This window comes from Amphibalanus amphitrite, unplaced genomic scaffold, assembly GCF_019059575.1.
Source record: "Amphibalanus amphitrite isolate SeventyFive unplaced genomic scaffold, NRLGWU_Aamphi_draft 001407F_arrow, whole genome shotgun sequence".
In the NCBI taxonomy this organism is placed as follows: Eukaryota; Metazoa; Arthropoda; class Thecostraca; order Balanomorpha; family Balanidae; genus Amphibalanus; species Amphibalanus amphitrite.
In genome coordinates, this window is record NW_024882900.1 from 118,833 (window position 1) to 143,151 (window position 24,319).

The window sequence follows — 24,319 nt, forward strand, 5'->3', positions numbered from 1 at the left end:
TTTACGGATAACGCGCAAGTAAACTTTTACAGTAGTCAACGTTTTATGACAGTTTAAGCACATTGGTGTCTCTTTTTGGCTCATCTGACCTGACCTGCCCTGATTTGAAGTCAGCTTGAATCTTGTATGGACCAATTACGACTTTGATCTTCCTTATCACATTAGCCTTTGTTCCAGTTTTTGTATTACTTGTGATAAGCGTTATTGTTGCGAATATTTAAGTTTTGGGCCTTGACCTGACCAGGGTCACCTAAGCTCAGGCTATCGGCTTTTTTCTTGGTTCAGCTCAGATGCCTCAGAGCTGCGTTCATAACTTGTGCTTATCTCTAAATGTAAATTTAGTCCGTCAGTAATTTGAATTTTACGCCTGTGACGTCCAATTTTGCGTCACAAAGGTCTGGAATGTTACACCTGTGACCTCACCAAGAATACCATATAGGTCCAAATTGGTGTGCTTCTGGAGGTGTCGAATTGATAGGAAAAAAGACGATCAAATTTTCCTGCTACTCTTGCTTGAAGTTTCAAAGGTATTATAAATATTTGTCGCCACTCCCTCCTGTCGTGGGCCCGCGCCGGAAAACAAACTCAAAACTCTGTTTACTGCTTGGATGATAAGATCATCTTTCAATCTTCTGAGGACAAACCACACATTTTAGTTCAGTCTTATGCCTTTATTGAGGAACAATACTATATGCGTCTCATACTTAACCCGCGCCCGGCTGGGGGTCCTGGATTTCCACGCCCTGCTGGGGGGGGGGGGTGTTTGAACACCCCCCCCCTTCTAACTCGGCTCCTGGGCCACGTAGCGATACGCGGAAGGCGGCGTTCGAAAGAGCGTCAAAAATAATGAGGAAATCACTTTGGTCAATTTTTTGGTCAGGTCAAAGGTCAGGTCACCAGAGGTCATTGAAGGCAAAATTTCGCCGATTTCTAGGTCGAATGTGGACAATTTCCAAGAAGCCAACGCATAACTCGGGAACCAATAGAGCTACAGCGCCGCGGAAAAGCGCATTCGATAGCCCTATTAACGCCCTTTCTGAGTAATTCTCTCAGATTTGACCTAACGTCAACGGTTTTGCCTGCAGGGGGCAAAAACTGCAAAAATAGCCGATTTTTTCGGAAACAGTTTTTCTGCAATAACTTCTGACCCAAGCCTTGTACGAGCTTACTTTTACCGACATCGTGTTCCTTTCGTCAAGACGCATCGAATGAACTATAACTTGACCTTGAAAGGTCAACTTGAAAATTTGACCTCAGGTCAAGGTCATGACCTGACCGGAAAGGGTCATGTTGCATATCAGTCGATCCGTATCGTCGAGCTGAACACATCTAAGGCGTTTTCATCGCTCTAGCATGCCTCTATCAAAAGTTATTTGCGAAAAACTGTTAGATACCATTCGTGACCTAAGATGACCTCAGGGCATAAACAGGGGTCACAGACACCATTTTCATGTTCAGTGTGTCTAAACCACTTGTAATTCAGTGTTTGGGAGTGTTTATAATGTCTTTCGTCCAAAAGAGGCGCATTTCAATTTTCTCCCATTGACTTGTAATGGGGAGGTCGCAAAATTGACCTGACCTTAGGTCATCGATATCAAAAGTCTGAGATATACATTTTGTACATGCTATTGCTCTCAGCAAACGCTGAAAGTTTCAAAGCGATCGGTCACTCGGTGTAGCTATGACAGCCATTGAAACTTTTTATGAGGTGAGGTCACTTCAAGTGACCTGGTGACCTGACCTTGAATGACCTTGGTCTGAAATTTTCACAACATGTGTAGAATTGATGTATGATAAGGTGTACCAAAAACGGCGGCGCTCCGCGCCGCCGTTTTTGAGATATTCGCGAAAAACCACAAGGGGGGGTGTTCAAACACCCCCCCCCCCCAGCAGGGCGCGGGTTAATCACGGAACAATGCACCTGTGCGCCCGTGTCTGTTGCAGTACAACATCACTAATTCTCTACGATTCATATGAATTCCGAGTGCGCCCCATGATCAATCACCCTGCGCACGCCGCAGCCTTCAGCCGTTCCACTACTGCCCCAGTGAGGGACGAGCTCTGACGCACAGAACTGCCGGCACCAGTTGGGTGACATGCCGCCGCTGATCCCAGCCCTCCGTGCATGGCCACGTGGTCGGCCGGATACGCGTCTTTCGGCAAACCCCACCGCAGCGGGCGCCGCGCGCCGCGAGCTGCGGGCGACCGCCGCAGTCACGGCCGGGCCGCCTGGCCTTGCACAGGCCGAGGCAGGAAGAGCGCCGTCGACAGTTTTGCAAGAGAGGTGGATTTTCTTGGCGATCACAGGAGCGAAGATCCAGACGGAGCCGGTTCCATTTGGAGGTCAGCTGATAGAAATCCGGTCTGTGTAAACTGCTGGTAATATCTCAGCTCTATACCTGTCTGCGCTGCTGGACTAAGGGTAAAATAAGTTTTTTTTTTCAGAAACGGACACGCATGACATTGAGATGGTTTCAAGTAAGCGTTTATTGGCATTGTATAGCAGTAATTGGTGTTTTATAGAATCTTGTCGCTTTGGTCTTCTGAGAGATATCCCTCAGAAACGTATGAATGAACTGCTATTAGCTATTTTTAAACATGTATCTTCGATAGTGGTGTTGAATGTTACCTCTAACCCTCGCCGGCCGAGGGGGGAGGGTACCGCCCGCCATAGGATTTTTTCGCGATAGCTCAGAACACGCCGGCGATAGACAGTTGAAACTTGGCATACCTGACCTTTGATTTAAGCTGGATCTTGTGACACCAACCGCATTTTCAGGGGCACTGACCTATGTACATGTAGGCGTCATATATGACGCCATAAATGTCGCAACTTCGCAATGCTCTAATTGCCAGAGGAGCTGTCGGAGGGAGCTATGCTAGTGCGCAGAAACTTGCAGGAGCCATAGTATCCTCCAGAGGTCTCACAACTTGTATATCTCGGATTTTCCTTAAGGTCACATGAGATCAGGTCGATCACGTGACCTCACCATTCCCTACACCTGAGTCCATGGGGAAATATGGAACTTGTTCTTTTAGCGCCGTGAATAATCCAAGCCTAGCTTAAGCACATGGAATCGTGCTTTCATGAACTACTTGCAAGGTTCAAATTTCAATGCTTCACTGTTGCATCGTTGACCTTGCCTGACGTCATTCATAACATCGCTAGGGTCATAAAAGTTTTTCGCCCGTATAACCGATCGAATTCAGCTAGCGAGCTGGGAAAGTTACCAATGAAGTCGGGAAGACCTGCCAATTCGAATGCAGGTCTGAGTATGAGTATGAGCGGCCGGCCGGCCGCTCATACTCAGAAATTTCCGTTATTCTACGTAAGTAGTATGCGATACGACCTCCTTCGACGAGCTTCGTGACCTGAGGGGCTCTGACCTGACCTTGGCCCGAGGTCAACACCTTATGTTAATGTTGACCTGTGTTGACCTTAATGTCAACATAGGTCAACACTTTATGTTGACCTCACCCAAACAAAAGTATACCATTCGACGCGCCAGAGCAAGACAAACACGATGGTGCCATTTTCGCGGCTCTGCAGCCATTGTTGGCGAAGTTATTTACCAAAAACCGAACCCGTGCCTTTGGTCATTGACATGACCTTAGAGATGACTAGTTGACCTAACTCCTAAGACCTTAACCCTCGCCGGCACAGGGGGGGGGGGTTGATGCAACCCCCCCTAAGGTTTTTCGCGAATAACTCGCGTAAAAAGCGGCCGATCGCGACGAAACTTTCAGTACCCTCGCATTGATCAATTTTACACCTACCCTGAAAATTTCATGACCCTGACCCCAATGACCTTTGACCTGTGACCTCTTTTCTGTGACCATGTTTGGCCGAAATCGCGGTTCGGCGCATGTCGGCTCGCATTAGCCGCGCGTTTGCAAGCTTTTCGTCGTTTCAAACGTTCAAACGTGTGATTTGATGTTGCTCCCATGCATTAGGGTGGGTGTCAAGGTCACCTGAAGGTCAGGTCAGGTCATTGACCTTTGGTGACCTCGGGTGACCTCGGTTCACTTTTTCGAGTTTTACATGTTTCTAGGCTAGTTTTTGGAGCTGAATTCGAATTTAGCAACCATTTGAACATTTACGAAGTAGTTTTGGTGCCTTCGTAACATGCTACGAAGCTGTCCGAGGCGGTTGACACGTATTACGAATACCCGTCACAACCCCTACCGGTTGACCTGACCTGACCTGACCCGACCTGGTCTAAATGCTTAAAGACATCATCTCTGATCAAAACTAACACGATATTCGTGATCAGCACCCCGGAAAACCTTATAGCAGCCACACTTTACGACTTTCTAACAGGTCCCGATTTTCCCGGTTTTCGGGTCATTGACCTGACCTGGAAGGTCACCCGATGACCTAGGACCTTAAAATTGGGTATCATCGGCTTCCTCTCGTGACGGGCAACACGCTCGTTTTTTTCCGCGAAGCTCTAGCTCGATCAGGGGCCAAACGCGAGGGGGGGGGGTCGTACCAACCCCCCTTGTGCCGTCGAAGGACTCAAAATGGCCTGTGCCGGCGAGGGTTAAAATCGGGTACCAGTCGCTGCGTCTTGTAACCGTGCATACGCTCGTTTTATCGCGAGGCTCTAGTTTATGTAATTAGGGGCGAAACGGCGATGGGGGGTCGTACCCCTTCCGCTCTCGGCCGGGGCGTATAAAGCAAACGAATAGGTCCGGCGAGGGTTATGTCCTTTGCACCAATATCTATGAAATTATTTATTAGCAATAAGTAGGTAGATATTACCTACTTATAGGGATATAATAAAATCGTTTCCATTGTATTTTATAAATGTACTAAAACGCCTCGAAATTTACGATAAGAAGAACAACTGAATAGTCCAGCATTCTGCAAATTTCGTTGCCTCCTGAGCTTGGGCGGTGTTACCCAACGGTCGCTGTTACCCCCAAAAATTTAGACATTTACTAAATGTGGAATAGTGCAATCATGAACGACACTACAATAAAACAATTGGTTGATACGATGTAAAATTGATGCGACAATCCAATGAAACTGAGATTTTAATCATTGGGCCAAAAATTACGTGACTAGACCCTAAAAGATTAAGGGGATCGGTGTTCCCCCGTCTTCCCCTACATTTTCATTTTTTAGTGTAAACAAAATGCGACTCTTTCGGTTCCAGGCTCCTCGCGGCGTAACATTGACCTTGTATGACTAGCTTCGCGGTCTCGTACTCGGCTCGAAAGCAGCTCGGATCTCGCCGCTTCTCTGCATGCAACATCCTTATGCACTGGCGGCTACAGAAAGGCGGTCTCGACGCCGCGGGGGGCGTTATACGCCCAAAAAGTGTCTTAAAATTCCAAAAAATTATCGGATTTTGATACCATACGCATCGCTGTCTAGTTTAAAACAAACTTTTCCTGATAAAAGTTGTTTAGTTTTCGTTTCATTCTCGAATAACCGCAAAAAAAATCAATTTCGCGCGCTGCGGGGGGGGGGGCATTTGCCTCAACCCCTCCCCTCTGGATCTGTCAGTGTCGGTAGGTATGCAGCATCGTTATTTGTTGGTATTGGCCTCAGTCGTTTTAGATTAGATAAAGTGTTTATTGGTCGATATCCGGATGCACCCAGCTTCTCGCTCCATTTCATAATGGCCGATTGGTAATTGGACAGTCACCAGGAATCTAAGTAAATAACTACTAGGTACCTATATGAAGAAGTTATCATCTGAAGGATTCATCCCCTCGGCATGACAACACACCCAGTTCATTATCCAACCATATAGCCACTGTCACCGGTCGGAAACCGGTATCCTTCATTCAGGGCCAACAGGCAGCATGGAACTGCCCAAAAATTCTCGGATCTCGGTGCTGCGATGACATTGCAATAAAATAAATTTCATGGCTAAGAGCGGTCAGCTCACACCGCTAGATGATTAGCCGTTGGATGCTTCCGTGCGGGAAATGTTGACCCTTCTAGATATTATGTGTTTGCATGTGCACTGTGCGTGTTTGGTATGCATAGGTAATGTAGCACTCCGTGGTGACAACGACGGGGCACTAATGACGGATTTTTGTATATTTACTGGATACCCCAGCTGTTGATGAATCATTACAGCGATCACGAAGATTCTCTAGCGATGGCAGGGCCTGGAATGACGATGGTGCGCCGGTGATGACGAAATTTTTGCATGTGACGTCATCATAGTAGTGACATCACTAAATCTAAACCTGCTTCGTTACATAACTCACTGCAGCCACCTGTCTGATTTGTTCCCAACGAACCGTTGCTCCACTTAACCGAGTCACCGGCCTCAATCAGTGCGCAAAGCTCTGCAGTCTGCACCTTGGGAAAATGCGGGACAGAGCCACCGGCGCGGTGGTGCAAACCCTGACCGTGAGCCCCTCTGGGAGCGCCGTCTCCGAGCGGACTAACCTCGCCTGCTGGCGGTGTCATCGAACCGCCGGCCTTAAACTCGTCTCAAGGCAGACCCGTCAAGGTAGACTCGTCCTGCCACGCTCCGTCTCCGGCTGCGGCGCGGCCAATTGACAAGATCAATTTGTAGGATTCGCCGTGTGGTTACAAGGCAAACTCTTTTGCGAACACATCATCATGAACAAGAATAAGAGGTGGAGAGTTAATTGCACTGACATTTTGTTAGCTGTGTCAAATGAATCGAATGGAATGTCAAGATTGATTGAATAATCTGTTATGACGTAAGATCTCCCGTTCATTAACCTATACATATATGGCAGCATCTTTCATGCTTAGAAGCACAAACGTGCGGGGTAAAGATGCGTTGCAAGAAGGCAACAAGCCTTCTCTCTTACTTTGCTTTCGCTATTCGTTCGGCTGCGTTACGCAGGACTTCCGCCAGCGACTGCAGCGAAGCACACAAACATAGCACCATTTCCAGCGGGTAACTGCAATAGCACACAGCAAGCTATCAGCGCCGGACTGCCAGAACCAAGCATCGAAAGCGTTATACCTCCATTTGAGCTACCTATATTGAAAATATCTTAACATTAACTGCAATAGCACACATGGCAAGCTATCAGGGCCGGACTGCCAGAACCAAGCATCGAAAGCGTTATAACTCCAGTTTAGCTATATATTGAGAATATCTTAGGTAGGTAGGTACTCGTAGTTAGATAGCGGTGCTGTGCATGGATTAACCCTATTAGTGGCAGGGGGGGGGGTTGTTTTTATCCACCCCTCAGGTTTTTCGGGAATATCTCCGAAACCGCTGAAGCTACGATGCTGAAATTTTCTGACTTTTCCTAAAACTAAATTGGGCACATTCCCTGAAAATTTCAAGTTCATACCTTTACCAGGGGCGGCTCCAGAGCACTGGGAATTGGGGGGTCCTATTCGTGAAGCGAGTCATTTGGGCGAAGATCACGATGCTGCACCAGTTTTACGAACAGTGAATGAAAGGTATCATGTGATAACATATACAGTTATTGTGCATCCTCTTTTGACACGTTTTTGCTATAATAGGCGGATCCAGGCGTCCAAAAAGGGGGGTTATGTTTTACCTCCCAACATAGGTGCCCTGACACCGCCTATGCATGACAAATACAATTGTAGTCGTTCTCTCATAAGAAAATTGTAACATAACAAGACCATTACCACCCTTTTTAGAAACAGTACCAACAAAAGCCTTATTTACTATACTTTTTGTGTACCCCCAATCTCAATGATCTGTATCCGCCTATGATTTTTGAAAATGCATATTTTTAGGATCCATGTGAATTCCTGGTTCATTCTCTATCGATCGGCAAAAGTTGCGTTAAGATTGGTTCAGAAACCTGGCCGTGATAAACAGTCTAAAATGTATCTGCAATTTGCCCGTTTTTACCCCCCTCTACCCCCCTATTGACATTTTTTAATTTTTATTTTTTAGAAATGTAGATCACGTTGAGCGAAATCGAATGCCGTTTGAATTTTGAAAATCGGCCCGTTAGATCTCGAGATATCAAGGGGGGGTTGTAAACAGCCCCCCCTGCCACTAATAGGGGTATACCAGGAGCCTGCCACTAATAGGGTTAACGCAACGGGGCTTTCAAATCAGTATCAAAATGCCAACTCGATAAATACAGCTTGCCCGTGCCTTCATAACAGAAAAAGCGGATGCAATGAACGAAGCCGAACAGAAACTTATTGCGTGATCAAGAAAACTAAAATGGGCCCAGCAACGTGAAGTGCACTGAATAGGTAGGCACTTAAAAATCATCGCATGCGAATTGTACATGCTGCAATAGCTTTTAACCCTCGCGGGCCCGGGGGGGGCGTTTTTCGCCCCCCCCCCCTGGCGAATATTTGCGATAGCTCCCGAACGCTTAGGGATAGGAAAGCGAAACTTTCAGTACCTTTTCTCCCATCAATTTGGCATCTTCTGAAGTAAAAAATTTGGACCTAGCCCCCTTGATGACGTCACAAGGTCCATTTTTCTAGACCCCTGCACGGCAAACTTCGGCGTCACAGACGCAAACTTCAAATAGCTGCTAAAAATAGAGTTTTAGAGATAAAGACAAATTACGAGCATGGTTGTGTAGCGTTTGACCTAGAGAAAAATAGAAAAATAGTTTTGGTGACCTGAGGTCAGAGGTCAGGTCAACGACCCCGAAATGTGGTTTTGGTTTTTCGCAAATAACTTCGACAAAAAAGGTCCTAGAGCTACGGCAGTGGTACCATCGCATTCGCCTTGTCAAGCCGCGTCGAATGATATATATTTTGTTCGGAAAAGGTCAAGTTTTATGTTGACCTCATGTGACCTCGAATGACCTCTGGTTGACCTTGACACATGAAAGGTCGTTTATGATGGATTTGTACCCGCTGATCACGAATCTGGCATCTATTTTCCTCTAAGCCTTCATTTAGAGCTTCCGGATGGCAAAATTGTCTTATTTATTATTACGAACTTGCATCAGTGAAATAGCCTCTAGCAGGGATACTCTTCAGTGACCTTGACCTTTGAGCAGCCTTGTATCGTAAGAGGAACCACAAATAGGGAACTGATAAGCCTCAAAACATTTCCAAACATCTTGAAAGTTAGCACGCAAGATGTGCGAAAAAGTGCCAAGTTTGAGGTCAATTTTGAGCGTGACCTTGACCTTGACCTTTAATTTTGAGCACATTTTCAGAATCCTCAGATGCTCTTCTTTCGTTTGACACCCAATTTTGCCGGTTTGATGCCGCCTGCCGTCCTCTAGAAGGCTTACTTTGAGATCACTACACATGTGCCGGTTTTTGCCTTTGACCTTGACCTCTGACCTTGAAAATTGACCTGAGGTCAAAAATTTTAGGTGCTTTAGAATCGTCTCGTAAGGACCTTTCGTTTGGTATCGCTTTTGTTTCCGTAGCCCCCTTATTTACGGAGTTAGACAGGGGGGGCGAAAAACGCCCCCCCCGGGCTGCGGTGGTTGGGATTACCCCCCGGGCCCGGCCGGGTTAATTAGCTAATGTTCGTTTGCTAAGTTCGGCAGACAACGTTTGAAGTGGTGTTATCGAAAGAAAATACCTATGCGAGAAGGTAGCGTCTAGGAATTGCACAGATTACCATCACTACATAGGACTTTAATCTCGTGGACTAGGTCAAATCACTTTCAGACGAGGTATTTTCCTGTCCCTGACTTGTGTAGTGTACCTAAAGTTTGTCACGGTTTTGACGGAAAATGAAATAAGCCCATGTGTATCGCACACTAACAGACACATGCATGATTACTGCTCAGATAGATTAATGAATAGTAACGTTGACCTCCGTAACTAGGTCACATGCGGTTTCCGAGTGCAACAGGAATAACCCGCGCCTAGTTGGGCCTCTCAGCCAACTTCGCCATGTTGGGGGGGGGGGGCGTAATTGGCCACGCCAGGCTTCTCAGTCGGATAGTATGAAACTAGAAAGACGCGGAAAAAGCAATAGATAGCTTGCTATGAGATATTTTAGATAAATAAAGGTTATATCTCGATCGGGTCATCGCTGAGGTCACCGGAGGTCACCAAAGGTAGAAAAACAACACTAATATTATTATCTCTCGATTTTGATAATTTTTCAAAAATTCTGTGCATAGCTCTGGAGCCAACAGAGCTACAGCGCCGCAAAAAAGCGCATTCGATGGTCTCCTAATTGCTATTTCTGACTTTTTATCTCAGATTTGAGCTAGGGCCAACGGTTTAGCCTTCACAGAGCAAAGTCTCTTAAGAAAAGAAAATTTTTTAAAAATTACCTTATGCAATGGCCCGAGTTTCAAACTTCCATGGATATAAACTGTAGGAATGACAGAATCACAAAGGTTTTTAGAGGCATGGTCACTTAACTTGACCTGGTCACCTGACCTTGTGTGACCTGGGGTCAAAAACTTAACCCTCGATGCAAAATTTAGGTATCATAAGCTACACCAAGTTTCACCAGTCTTTTTCACACATGCAAAAAAGAGCTGGTAGGTACGGCCTCCTCACCTGGGTGAAGGATAGCAACGAGACCAGTTCAACGGCTCAGGACACTTCACCCTCACCAGACCCGTTCTTTCTTAAATACGTCTCGTCTGATCCAGCGCTCTGGGGGGAGGGGGAGGGTATGGTACAACTTCACTATTCGTTTTGCCCCAAACCGAGCCAGAGTTTCACAAAGGAAAACATAGTGTCAGAGTCTTCATTGACTGTCATTAAAGCCAGAACGATTGCACCCAATCCTGGCCACTTAAAGGTCAGGCTAATTCCCGAAATGCAAGAATCTTAGTTTTCGTAAGTAGCTTTGGTAAAAAGTTATCGAAGAGTTTGATTTGTAATTGTGTTGACTATCACGGCTGTCATGCCCCCAGATGAGTCAAATGAAATATACTTTGTATCAGGAAAGGTCAGGCAGGGGTCAAGGTCAGGGCAGCGCTGGTCGGGTCGTGAAGTTAGTCTTCGGAGGAAGTGTTGCACCAAATACCAATCACTCGACTCCGAGTTGACACCGTAATGCAAATTATACTTGGTGTGAGCTGTTAGCTAATATACCTACTTTGACTAGCTACGAGAGTTGCGTTAGATATATGTTACGAAGATGTTCATACATTTCCGGTAAAATTCAATGCAATTAACGTCGCATACCTACCGCTATAGCATATGTTTGCACCTGTTATACATTTATCTATAAAAGGATACTCAGGATTTACGAGAAGGGGATCGTTTGGCACATATTATTGAGTCTTATTCGAACCCCCCGGCCATTCATATGTGTGCTGTGCATGCTAAGAGACAGGAAGGATTCTCTACTTATCCGACGACTTGAAGCCAGGAACCCGAGACTTCAAACGCATCATAAACGACGTCAACCTCATGCAGCTGGTGGAGGAGCCGACTCACATCCACCCGACTCCCACGCTGCTCGACCTGATTTTGACCAACCAGACTGACCTCCAGTCATCTGCCAGAGTGCTCCCTGAGCCTGTTGCAGACCACCAGCCTGTCATCTTCAGCGCCCCAGTCGGCCGCCAGCGCCGCCCGCGCCCAGCTCCAGTCACCACCAGGCCGTGGCGACGGATGAACTGGGACGCCTTCTGTCTCCGTCTCCTGACCGCCGACTGGGAGCGGCTCTACAGCACAGCAGCTGTGGACGGGAAGCTGGCGGCGTTCATGGGTGTCTGGAGTGCGGCGGTCGACGAACTGTGTCCAGTTGTCACCGTGTCCCGACGCCGCCCGGACTGTCCGTGGCTCAGGGACAATCCTGACATCGACACCGCGATAGAGGAGCGCGACACCGCCCGGCACACCTGGCGGCGGAGCCGTTCAGCGGAGGCGCGGCGGGAGTACCAGCTCAGTCGCAACAGACTGAAGGGTCTTCTCGCCCGTGCTAAGCGGGAGTTCCTCTGTAACGACCTGCTGACGGACCGGCGAGGTTTCTGGAGCCGGATCAAGAGCTTTGCTCTACGCCCTGCAGGCGCCGCTCCAGCCAGCAGCGCTGATGACGTCACTCGACGGGCCGACGAATTCAACGCTCATTTCGCGTCGGTCGGCACTTGCGTCGCGGCTGATGTCGCTCGCTCCGGAGGCGCTGACGTGGGGCCTCGCCCGCCCTGTGTGTGTGCCTCCGCCTTAGTGCTGGGGCCTGTCACCCTGCCGGAGCTGTCTGAGGCTATCAGCTCCATGAGCTCCTCGCGCGCCGTCGGTGTGGACGGCGTGCCGCTATTCGCGATTGTGCGTAGTTTTGCTGTGATAGGACCCCATCTTCTTCACATCATCAATCACTCCATCTCTTCCTCCGTCTTCCCATCCGCTTGGAAACTCGCCCGCGTCATCCCCGTCCACAAATCTGGCGACACCTCAGACCCCAGCAACTACAGGCCCATCTCCATTTTATCCGCACTATCCAAGATCATGGAAAAGGTCGTTTCTCGCCAACTCGTGTCTTATCTTGTGAAAAACAATGTTTTGTCTCCGCACCAGTACGCGTATCGTCCGTGTCATTCCACGGAGGACGCCGTGCTCGACGCTGTCCACTGGATATCAACGCAGATCGACGCTGGACGAGTCGCGTCGCTGACGACGCTTGACCTCAGCAAGGCGTTCGACAGCGTTGACCACGGCGTCCTCCTGGACAAACTGGAGTGGTATGGTGTGAGCTCGATGTGGTTCAGGAGCTACCTGCACGATCGGAGACAGGTAGTGACCGGCGGCTCCTCCGATCCCCTCCCGCTGACCCATGGCGTGGCCCAGGGGTCCATCCTCGGCCCAATCCTCTTCCTCATCCTCATCAACGACCTTCCCTGTTTCCTCACCCATGGCCGACTCCTCTCCTACGCAGACGACACCCAACTCCTCGACCACTCACTTCCAACAACCCCAGATCTCTCTCAGCTCAGATGTCGTGTCGAGCAGTCAATCTTCGATCTCCAGCTGTGGTTCCAGGCCAACAGTCTAAAAATGAACCAAAACAAAACCTTTATCACTCTCATCGGAACCCAGCAAACTCTAAAAAAGACTGAGTCATTCTACGTCTCACTCTCCGGTAACGACATTCGGCCAAGTCAGACCGTCAAAATTTTGGGTGTGCTGCTCGACCGACACCTGACGTGGGATCCCCACATAACCATGGTTGTGCGTCGCTGCAACTCCATCCTCGCATCCCTCCACAAAATCCGGCACCACCTCACACCTGACGTCCTTAAACTCTTAGTCCAAGCCCACGTGTTCCCACACATTCAGTATTGCCTGTCCGTCTGGGGAGGAGCCGCCAAGTGTCAAATGCAGCGCGTCCAAAAGACGATGAACTTCGCCGCCAGACTTGTGACCGGGACACGACGGTCCGAGCATATATCGCCGGCGTTGGAGTCGCTTGGTTGGGAGAGGGTGGATGTGATGCTGCGCCGCCATGATCATGTTCACGTCCAGAGAGCCCTGTACAATCAGGGGCGGCGCCACGGGTTTTCGATAGGGGGGGACGGGGACCGAAAATCGAAAATCCCAAAAGTAGATACTGATTGTGTATGCAAAAAAAAAAACGAGGCACGTAACGCCGCGAAACTTGGCAAGGCCCAAAACACATCGAATGGTGCATCCCGTTTCCAAACTTATCCTAGGACAATTAAGATCGATCACCTTTTCAAGCATCCTTGCCTCTAAATCAAAATTTGCAGTCTTGCCAACTCAAAGCTGGTTTCCTACAAGCTGCGAATTGCTTAGGTATGAGTAGCAGTGCCAGCTATTCTTACGTTTCGTACTTTCAAATTTTCGATCTTACGTCTGGTCAGCTTCAGGGCTTCACCATCATATAGTCATGGTGGAGGAAAAGTGGGAATGTCTTCTGCTCTGACAAGTGCGCCAAAACTGCAATATAATTTCAGAATCATGACATCACCACCTGATCCATATGTAACGGGCAGGGTGCAGCTAATGGCTAGCCGTCAGTGGTCATGTCATCGGTGGTCACTCAAAAGGCCATGCTAGGTCATGGAAGGTCACCAGCCGTTATTTGATCACACTTTCTGATGGATTTTACTTGCCAAGAGCTTCGCGGGAAAAACGAGCGCATGCACCGTTGAAAAAATTGAGTGAAAGGGTCTCAGGTCCGGCGACCTCTGCAGGTGAAATGCCCCAGGGTAGGATTCCGGTGCTTGTTGATTAACTTCGTCAAAAATGGCAGTAGAGCTGTGATGTCGGCACCATTGTGTTCGTCATGCTCGAGCTGGCACGACCTGCATCGTTCTCATATTCACCCTCCAATCGTAACTACAGCAGGCGCTGTTACGATAGCTCGGCAAAATCCAGAGACCTTCATTACCTCCCTTTGGGAGGTAATGAAGGTCTCTGGAAACTTCATCCCACATCTCTTTAGCATTAGTGGCTCTCCTTATGGAACAGGTTTCTTGACTGGTCTGTTTCACCCCAGAATTCAAAGACTATAATAGTCAAGGTAAATCCGAGCGCACCACAGTGAGCACAATTTGATAAGCTGGTGTATCTCAATTTTCATGTAGAACCTTTCACGTATCACGAACCTAAAACCCTTTCGTGCACTCATGCAAAAGCAACTGCCATGTTTCAACAGCTGGTAATGGCATTTTCACAGCCGCTGACGTAAGAAGGGGAGGGATGGGGGGCTCGATTAGACCCGCCGACCGAACTTAGTTTTGCAGAAAAAAAAACGAGTGCTATCGAACCCCTTGACGAGAGGGAATCGATGCTATATCCAATTATAAGGTCTTGGGCTACTGCGTGCTTTTTTGGTCCTGCCTGTGATCTATCCGAACACTTCTCCCCACAAGTGCTGGGGTTAATGGCATAGATTTCAAATGGTTCCTGTGGTAGAACTGCCATGCTTGAATTTGACTAATTAGGAATGGAAAATTTTCATATGGTAACGGAAATCTATGGAATTTCAGTGAACTTGGTTTTATCGGCAATGGGGTCTGGCAATGGGGTGGGGAGGTTATAAGTAATAACCCTGCCTGGCGCCCCAAAAAGGGGGCACGATCCCCGAGGCCCTGCCAATCACCTTATAACTACAGGCATCACAGCTCCACACCTTTTGCATATGGCCAGGACCCCCTGCGATGCATCCCAACAGCAATCTTTATTCAGAACCTGCCTTGATTAACCAACGATGCATTAAATGCGACGGATAGCTCTATAATGCATTATTATCAACTATTGAACGGCCCTCGCCGATAGGGGGGTACTGTACCCCCCTAACTTTCGATAGCGGGGGACCTGTCCCCCCCGTCCCCCCCGGTGGCGCCGCCCATGTGTACAATGACCAATGTCCCCCAGCGATGTCGGCCATGTTCACCCGCCGGGCCGAAGTGTCGTCACGTGACACTCGCGCGGTAGCAGCCGGGAAGTTGCAGCTCCCGAAGTGGCGGCTCGCAAGAACTCAGCGGGAGTTTGCATATAGAGCGGCAGCATCGTGGAATGCGAAGGACACCGCCATAGGCACCTGATTTTAGAATGTCAACCCGCTGATGTCAACTTCTTACATGCGGATGATGCGTTCGCGAGTGTTTTAATGTAATCGTCGATGTGTTTTAACGTAGCTTTTGCCATTGTATCAGCATCATATATTTTTAATTGGGTCTCACTTAGCTCCTATGTCACCATGTCACATTCCTGACCGGATTCTTAATACCCACCCCGTGGAAGAATTCTAATAAATGACTTTGACTTTGACTTTGACTTTGACAACCGTGACGCAGCGCTCTTAAATTCTGAGAAACACCACCAAACCTTCCAAGATTGTCAGTCCTCTACTTGTAATCTGCTATGAGGAATGAGATTAAGGAGATAGATTTAGCACAGGTTGGTAAGAGTCTACTTTGTGATGACGTCATATGGTTTCATTAAGCACCTGTCAAGAACTTGCATATCATTTTACAATTAAGGAAATGTGGGTGTTAATACAATTGTGTCCTACCATAGACGTAGGCGCTGGAGCAGAGAGCTGTACCTGAGTAGAGGGCCATATCCTCCGACTTTTTGTCCGGGGAGCTCGCATTGTATTCAAGCTCTCCCAGCTCGACTTTCGAGGCATACGAGATACGGAAATCAGATTTACGTAGAGGCAAGGGGCCTATGCTCTCTAATCTTCGCTAGGGTGGGGGGTGGGGGGAAGGTGACTCGTTCGTATGGTGTATGAGCTCTCAGCTCGGTCGGTCAAGTCAGTCAAAGTTAGGAGGCCCTGTCGGTCAAAGGAGAAGTAATCCCACAGACAGGCGCGGATACAAGGGGGGGCCATGGGGGCCATGGCCCCCCCCTTGGCCGATTTTTTTCAAAAATAAAATAAAAAGTTAAAAAGCTGAAAAGGGGGCCTCCTGAAAATAAAGTGGCCGAAATCCGATGAGTTTTTTTTTAACCTACCCACTTAGTTATTTCTTAGAAGACTAGCTGAGAAGACTTCTTTGTTAGAAGATTGATAAAGCTTTTCATAACTTGGAGGTCTCTTATACTCACAGAGATGACCACTTTTACAGGGCCTCCTAACCTGCACAGAGGGCCTCCAAGCCTGCACAGATGTCCTAACAAACACAAAATCTCTTAGCCTACACAGAGGCCTCCACTCGCATCCGAACAAAGGGCCTCCTAGCCAACACAGAGGGCCTCCTAACTCACACAGAAGGTCTCCTATCCTGCACAGAGGGACTCCAAGCCTGCACAGATATCCTCTTCGCCAACACAGGACCTCTTAATCTCCACAGAGGGCCTCCACTCGCATCCACACAAACAGTGTCCCAAAATTGAGTTTTGTCTTGGGTGTCAGAGGGGGAAATTACCCACCAAAAAGAGGGCAGCTGATTCGATAAGATCAAAAAGGAGTGAGAAATGACAAAAAGCATGCATTTTATTTTAGGGTGTAGAATGTTTGATGCTAACTGGGCATCCACACAACTGTCTTTCTATAGGTAAAAAATCTATGTTTTCTTGGTTGGGACTTGGGAGTGGAAAATTGTTCTTAAAAATGGTGGTGAGAGTGGAAAATGAATTTCATTTGGATGTCGTTTCCCACCCAAATAGACAAATTTTGGGACATTGCACACAAAGGGTCTCCAAGTCTGTACTGAGGGCCTGCGCTCGCATCTGCACAGAGGGCCTCCTAGCTATCACAGAGGGCTTCCTAGTTCACATACAAGGCCTCCTAGCAGGGGCGGATCCAGGGGGGGCGATAGGGACTATAGCACCCCCCGGGCGACTTTCTCATTTTCTTTTTTTTTTTGCAAAAAAAGCATGATAGGGGGCCCCCAAAAATAAAGTGGACGAAATCCAGGCTTAAACTTTTGGGGGTAGGTAGGGCCCCCATCGATGGGGGGCCCCCGATTCGGAATAGCCCCTCCCTTGGCAAAATGCTGGATCCGCCCCTGCCCACAGAAGTAGTCGACGTCTACAACAAAAGTAATCCCACAGATGTTTTCAAGTCATAATCATATCATCCAGCGTAGGCTCAGTCGGAGGTGTAGGGGGCAGCATTGGGCAGCCGGCAACCGAGACAAGCGTGCGCACTCGGACCCAGGGTTCTCAGAACATATGTAGATAGCTTAGGGTTCCTTGAGGACTGAGGTTAGCTTGGGGTCTTCAGGGCCCAGGGGCCTAAGTCTCTTGGGCACTAAGTGACCTACAAATGACCCTCGGGGACCTGTGGGACTTTCAGACATCGACGCGGTGCCCTTAGAGCCCGAAGGTCGCCTTAGGGCCATCCGAGACCCGCGTGGGGCCTTCAGAGGTCGGCATGGGACCTTCGGGAGCTAGCGTGGGCATTCTGCTCTCCTATTATAACCTTACTCTGTGTTTGTCTGGGTCGAGTGACCGTCAGCCTGGATAGAGAAGTTTTAGCATTTAGCAAGCTTCAGGATGGGACTGTCCAGACAACTGTCCAGCTGGTCGAATATGTAATTTACATAATCTAATCTTTGTCCCAAGCTACCGAAAACGTGATTCTTTGACTCAGCTGGGACGGTATAACTTCTCACTTTTTTTCTTTCTCGTTTTTTTTTCTTATCGGTGAAAACCGGCGAGAAAACTTGATTCGAGGGTAGATTAAATGATCGGATTAACGACCTCCTAAACTTGAAGGCAGCTGTAGCGCAGCCTGTCTGTTCGCTTGCACTTTGAAAGTCTTTCAGTACTGTTTGAAGATTTGCTTATTTGCGTACACACTTTTACTCTTAGTTTGCTCGTACGATTCACCATAACGTCAGTTTGAGATTTTGCAACCCCTTGCAAAAGCGCACATAGGGAAACTGCTCCTTTTTACGACCCATGTTGTTTGCAGGCGTTAGGCAGTGTAAATAAAGTATTGGCTCATTGACTCTTTTCAGGCATTTATTCGAATTTATTGCTATGAAATATGTTGAAACCAATTATCATAGTGATTTAAAGACTAGTCTTCTATTATTGACGGCATAATTTGATTAACCCTATCAGTGGCAGGCTCCTGGCTACCCCTATTAGTGGGAGGGGGGGGGGGGGGGCTGTTTACGACCCCCCCTTGATATCTCGAGATCTAACGGGCCGATTTTCAAAATTCAAACGGCATTCGATTTCGCTCAACGTGATCTACATTTCTAAAAAATAAAAATTAAAAAATGTCAATAGGGGGGTAGAGGGGGGTAAAAACGGGCAAATTGCAGATACATTTTAGACTGTTTATGACGGCCAGGTTTCTGAACCAATCTTAACGCAACGCTTGCCGATCGATAGAGAATGAAACACGAATTCACATGGATCCTAAAAATATGCATTTTCAAAAATCATAGGCGGATACAGATCATTGAGATTGGGGGTACACAAAAAATATAGTAAATAAGGTTTTTGTTGGTACTGTTTCTAAAAAGGGTGGTAATGGTCTTGTTATGTTACAATTTTCTTATGAGAGAACGACTACAATTGTATTGGTCATGCATAGGCGGTGTCAGGGCACCTATGTTGGGAGGTAAAACATAACCCCCCTTTTTGGACGCCTGGATCCGCCTATTATAGCAAAAACGTGTCAAAAGAGGATGCACAATAACTTTGTGTATGTTATCACATGATACCTTTCATTCACTGTTCGTAAAACTGGTGCATACAGTTATAATACATCAGCATCGTGATCTTCGCCCAAATGACTCGCTTCACGAATAGGATCCCCCAATTCCCAGTGCTCTGGAGCCGCCCCTGGTAAAGTTATGAACTTGAAATTTTCAGGGAATGTGCCCAATTTAGTTTTGGGAAAAGTCAGAAAATTTCAGCATCGTAGCTTCAGCGGTTACGGAGATATTCCCGAAAAACCTGAGGGGTGGATGAAAACAACCCCCCTGCCACTAATAGGGTTAAAGTATGGGGGTACGATACGCAGCCGAAAACGTTAGAAGTAGAACATGTGCATGCAAAAATACCACGAACGCAAAAGAAAGTGCGAACTTATTGGCATTCAATTTATTCAGCCAATAAAAGGTACCCACAATGCATTCATGTGCATGCATTATTGCATAGTGCAAAGCGGATGATATCCCCGTCATGGGTTTATAATGTAGATTGTAGTTTGACGTCTACGTATTTGCGACCCTTCTGGGCGTAATGATTTGTGGTTCCGACAGAAGCGTACGACAGAAGCGTGCCATGGTGAACTCGATGAGCCAGTACAATAGACGACTTTTCAAAATGTACTGCGAGCACGTATAAATGCAACAACAATCAATCATCAGTTTGAATGTCGGCAAACAGTAGCGGCGGAACACCCTAAATTAAGGGGGGGACTGCCGACTTTTAGTCCCATTCTTTCCATGCAACGCCCATAGGACTAATGTTAAAATGCCAAAATCAAAGAGGGGCACAGTGCCCCGGTGCCCTCCCCGTTCCGCCGCCTATGTCGGCAAATATTTACCAGCACTTTTGACACGGTCTACTTGTGAAAAAAATCACTACTTTTTCTTTACGGGCTTATCAAAATTGCCTATGGGCGTCGGAATGGAATGATGAGTCTTATTTGGTTTAAATGCGTCCGATAAATTTATTAACTGATAAAAGATCAATAACTGCTTTGAATGTCTATTCCAGGCATAGTCACTCTAAAGGGTGGGGTCCGCAATCGGGACTACGATCGCTTAGGTATACCTACCTACTACCTAGCCGTTTTCACGACGGGCTGTCTGGCGAATGCACCAAATTTGACAAAATCTGCACCGAATGTTTTACAATAAATGTCTTCGTATCTTAAATTTATTTCAGTGCTTTAATCGAAAACAAATGTGTGATAATAAGGTATATTAGCATCTGTGCAACCCAATCTGATAACTTTTACGGAACACACTGAACCTAGTTTGACCGAATCTGCACCAAATCCGCACCAAATTTGTACCAGATGCCCGTCGTGAAAACGGCTAAAGAACCGATTACCCTATTCTAGGTTGTCTTATGTCATGAAGCGACACCTATGAATGTCGGATGAGTCCCCCCCCCCCTCCCAGAAATAGTTCCTGCGTGACTGATCACAGAAAATATGTAACACATTATATTCATAATTGTTGTCTGCAAGAATACACAGCAGCGAACCGGGAGGTAAGACTGGGCCTCTACACTCATGGGCCATTCTGGTCTCTCACACGTCATCACGCCTCTCCAGAAGGCCGTCAACTGCGCCCATCCCGTGGAAAGTACCGTCATCTTCGTCATCCGTGCGACGTGCCCCCCCCCCCCGCTGATCCCCCCCCCCCGGAGCGTCCCGGAAGCCCGCTCCGAGCGTTCATGGTCAAGTGCAACAGTGCAACGGTACCTATATGCGGCGGAGAATACTCGGCGGCGTCGGCGGCCTGCACGCTGACGGCGGTTCCATAAAAGCCCTGGCGGCGGCACGGAGCACTCAGTGATCGGGCAGACGGTCTGCAGTTGTAGCTACGATGGTGAGTGCCGGGTCGGCGCGGCGGGTAGGCAGGGCACGCTATACGGGCTGTGGGCTCACGTGGGCTCAGTTGGTGACTTACAATATTTGTTGTGAATCATAGCAAAAGACAGCTCTACGAGGCTATAAGTGAATTGGATCTCCGTTAGTTGATATTAGGGTCTTACAGTGACTTTTTGACGTATATGTAGTATTTATGTGCATAATCGTGCTCCATTCATTGCACCTAAGATATTATGCACTATATAGTTATTAACTATACACTCTTATTGGACTTATAGATAAGTTTTAGGCAATGCAATAGTCGGCTAGGATCAGCTTCCCGAAAGGAGGTGCTGCCACGCTCACGTGAGCCACGGTTTGAGCGCCGTTTCAGGGACGGTTCGGTAAGCGCCCGTGCCGAAGAGGTGACTGGGCCGCTTCCGAGGACAGTCGGGTACGGTCACAGGACCATGGTAAGTCTCCCTGAGATTTGGCCGGTCGTCAAGCTGGGCGGGATTTGCTGTAAACAGCACAGCGAGAAAGCTATTGGATCCTCGATCGGCACAAGAGACGTATCGCGACGAATTTTTTTGGCCTAGACCAACCCACTGACGGTCTGACCAGCATTTCTATATTGTCAAATAGCCACCCCAAACAATGGGCGAGAGACGAGCAGCAAGAAGGCAGCATATATACCTCGCTCAAATTTTACCTATCAAATAATCCTCTTCTCACTATTTTACCGTTGCTGACGGTCTCGTATATTGGCGGCCCTTTCCCACGGGGTGCTTAGTCTCTCCTCCTCATGACCTCTGCTCAGTGTCCTCCTGCTGCACCCGCTGATGGTCCCGTCTGTTTTCAGGGTGTTCTTTTACTGCTGTTGACGACGCTCGTGCTGGCGGCGCCCTCGGCCGGTCGGCCGTCTGAGAGGGTCCCCAGTCCAGCCGAGGAGTTGGTTGCGCTCGGTGACGGCATCCCCGAGACAGCCATCACATTAGGAGAGGACACGGAGCGCCCGTCTGAAGCCGATGTCGCCGCGGAGGGTCCCGCTGTGATCGAGCTGCTGGAAGCTGTGGATCCCTCCGAAAATGAGGTGGAGGAGGTGGAGCCGACTGCCGAGGACGCCCTGCTGGAGGCGCGACACGCCCAGCTGATTGCCGCAGGTCGACCGCTGACCGGCGCACACAGTCCGACGGCCGTCAAAATCAGGAATCCGCGCTATTTCCCGTGAGTAATCGAGAGGAAGGTGCATTTTGCGTTAAGTACTTTCCAAATATGTACATACACCGGTATCCCGGTGATAAATAAGATTATTTATCACCTAACAGTATAAACTCACCATTCATATGAATTGGAGATGATGAATGCACGTTGCGCTTTATCTCGTTATTATTATAGACTCTGAAGCACCCATTTTGTACGTCTGTCTCACACCTCCCGCTCCCTCCTGTCTGCAGTCTCGGCCTGCCTGGCTCCGGTGTCGGCGGCGGTATAGGTGGCGGCGGCTACCAGCGGCTGTTCGGAGCCTACCCCAGTCTGTTCGGCGGCACCTACTTCAGCATGCTGGGCGGTGTCTCCGAGGGCGGCCCCTTCCCCTACCCGCCAGTGCCCGCCTTCGGGTAAACCAAGCACTCAGGGCGGCCGCCGTCGGCCCCCCGTCACGTGACTGCAGCTCGACCAGCGGTAGCGCCGTGCACGGCCGGTGCCAATGGTCACGTGATCCTCAGTCGAGCGCTAGTCTGTTGTATCATCGTGTCAGATTGATGTGTCCTGGTGATTTTGTCATGGGGTGGGAAATGGTTGTGTGATTTGGGCTCATTGTTCTCATATGTAGATGCATCTGATCATAGTCGGTTATGTGCACATTCTTCAAAGGATGTGTGCCGACTGAAATGGGTATTTAGGGTTAACGTTTCATGCAAGTTATGTTCCGGGAACGAAGGGCATTCGGAGCGACTGATCGACGCTTGTGTATCTATATTACCTCACACATGGTTAGTTGAAACCTGTGTATAGCTTGTGCGCCGTCTATATTTTACATGGACAGCACCACTTATTTGCCATGCAAGTGATAGCATTTTAAGCGTGGAATACCCGCTGGTGATTTGTGCGATGTTCATCATCAAAACGTTCATCATTACTCGCTTGCCGTAAAAATGTGTCTTTAGCGGAATAGTGACATTGTCTGTCATTGATTATATTTGTAAAAGATATACCGAATCATTGCCATTTCTTGTAAATGACATTGGATGTTTTAGACTTTTGGGTACTTGTTCATAACAAAATAACTCGATTATTTTCTGCATTGCTTTCCGTACCTATATAGGTAAGCATCGCGCCTTCCATTTGGTGACGTATAGGTGCACCCTCGCCGGACCTATTGGTTTTCTACATACGCGCCGGCCGAGGGGGGGATACGACCCCCTCGCCGTTTCGCCCCTGGTGGAGCTATAAGCGCGTCGCGGAAAAAACGAGCGTGTGCGCCGTTACAAGGCGCAGAGATTGATACCTGATTTTAAGGTCCAAGATCAACCGGTGACCTCTGAGGTCAGGTCAAATGCCCCAAGGTACGGTTTCGTTTTTGGTAAATAACTTCGCAAAAACCGGCCGCAGAGCCGCGATTTTGGCAGCAACGTGTTCGCCTCGGTCAGGCGCGTCGAATGATATACCTACTTTTTGTTTGGGTGGGGTGTTGACCTCGGGTCACGGTCAGGTTAGCGCCCTCAGGTCACGAAATTGGTCGAAAGAGGTCATGTCGTATAATAGAGGCATCGCAAAATTGACCTGACCTTAGGTCACATATCGAAATTCCGATATACATTTTATACAAACTGTTACTTTTAACAATGGTTGACCTGAACTTGACCTGGGTCTGAACTTTTCACAACATACGCAGAAAAGATGTCATGGAATGTCATGGACGGTCCCAGGCAATTCCACTCAAGCTTGATCAGTGGTCAAACGGCAAGAGGCCGGGGGGGGGGGACAACGGACCCTTCCCCATACGTTAGCGACCGGGAAACATTAATCATGATATAAAGATCACAGTAAACATGCCGACGTCGGGCCGAGGCTCGGCCCGACGTCGGCCCGAAGTCGGTTCAACCTCGGCCCGACATCGCCTGGACGTCGGGTACGCCCGCATGTACCGACGTCCATCCGAAGTCCAGTCGACGTCGAGCCGACGTCGGGCCGAGGTCGTCTGCCGAGGTTGACGAGATCGTTTGTAGTTGGACCGACGGGGCCGACGTCGGCATGTGTACTGGGACAACGCGCCAAAAACATGAACCGGCGGCGGGATTCGAGCCCCCCAGTCGCCGACGTCGGCATGTTTACTGGGACAACGCGCCAAAAGCATCATCCGGCGATGGGATTCGAACCCCGTGTCATTTGAACGCGAGGTTAGTGCGCTAACCACTACACCACGCAGCGAGATAGCGAATTTAGTTTGTTTTGTTGGGTTATGCCCTTTCGGTCTGACAAGACCATTTCAGAGCCGGAAGGAT

General features: G+C 48.4%; 1 protein-coding gene across 1 annotated transcript; it reads left to right on the forward strand.

Moving 5' to 3' along the window:
- The first annotated feature begins 1,915 nt into the window (after positions 1-1,915).
- On the forward strand, positions 1,916-23,041 carry LOC122372846. The gene is made up of 4 exons (XM_043350474.1): positions 1,916-1,933; positions 2,176-2,343; positions 21,676-22,040; positions 22,271-23,041. Exons 1-4 carry the CDS (start codon positions 1,916-1,918, stop codon positions 22,434-22,436), a joined length of 717 nt encoding a protein of 238 aa, XP_043206409.1. The 3' UTR covers positions 22,437-23,041.
- Positions 23,042-24,319: the final 1,278 nt, after the last annotated feature.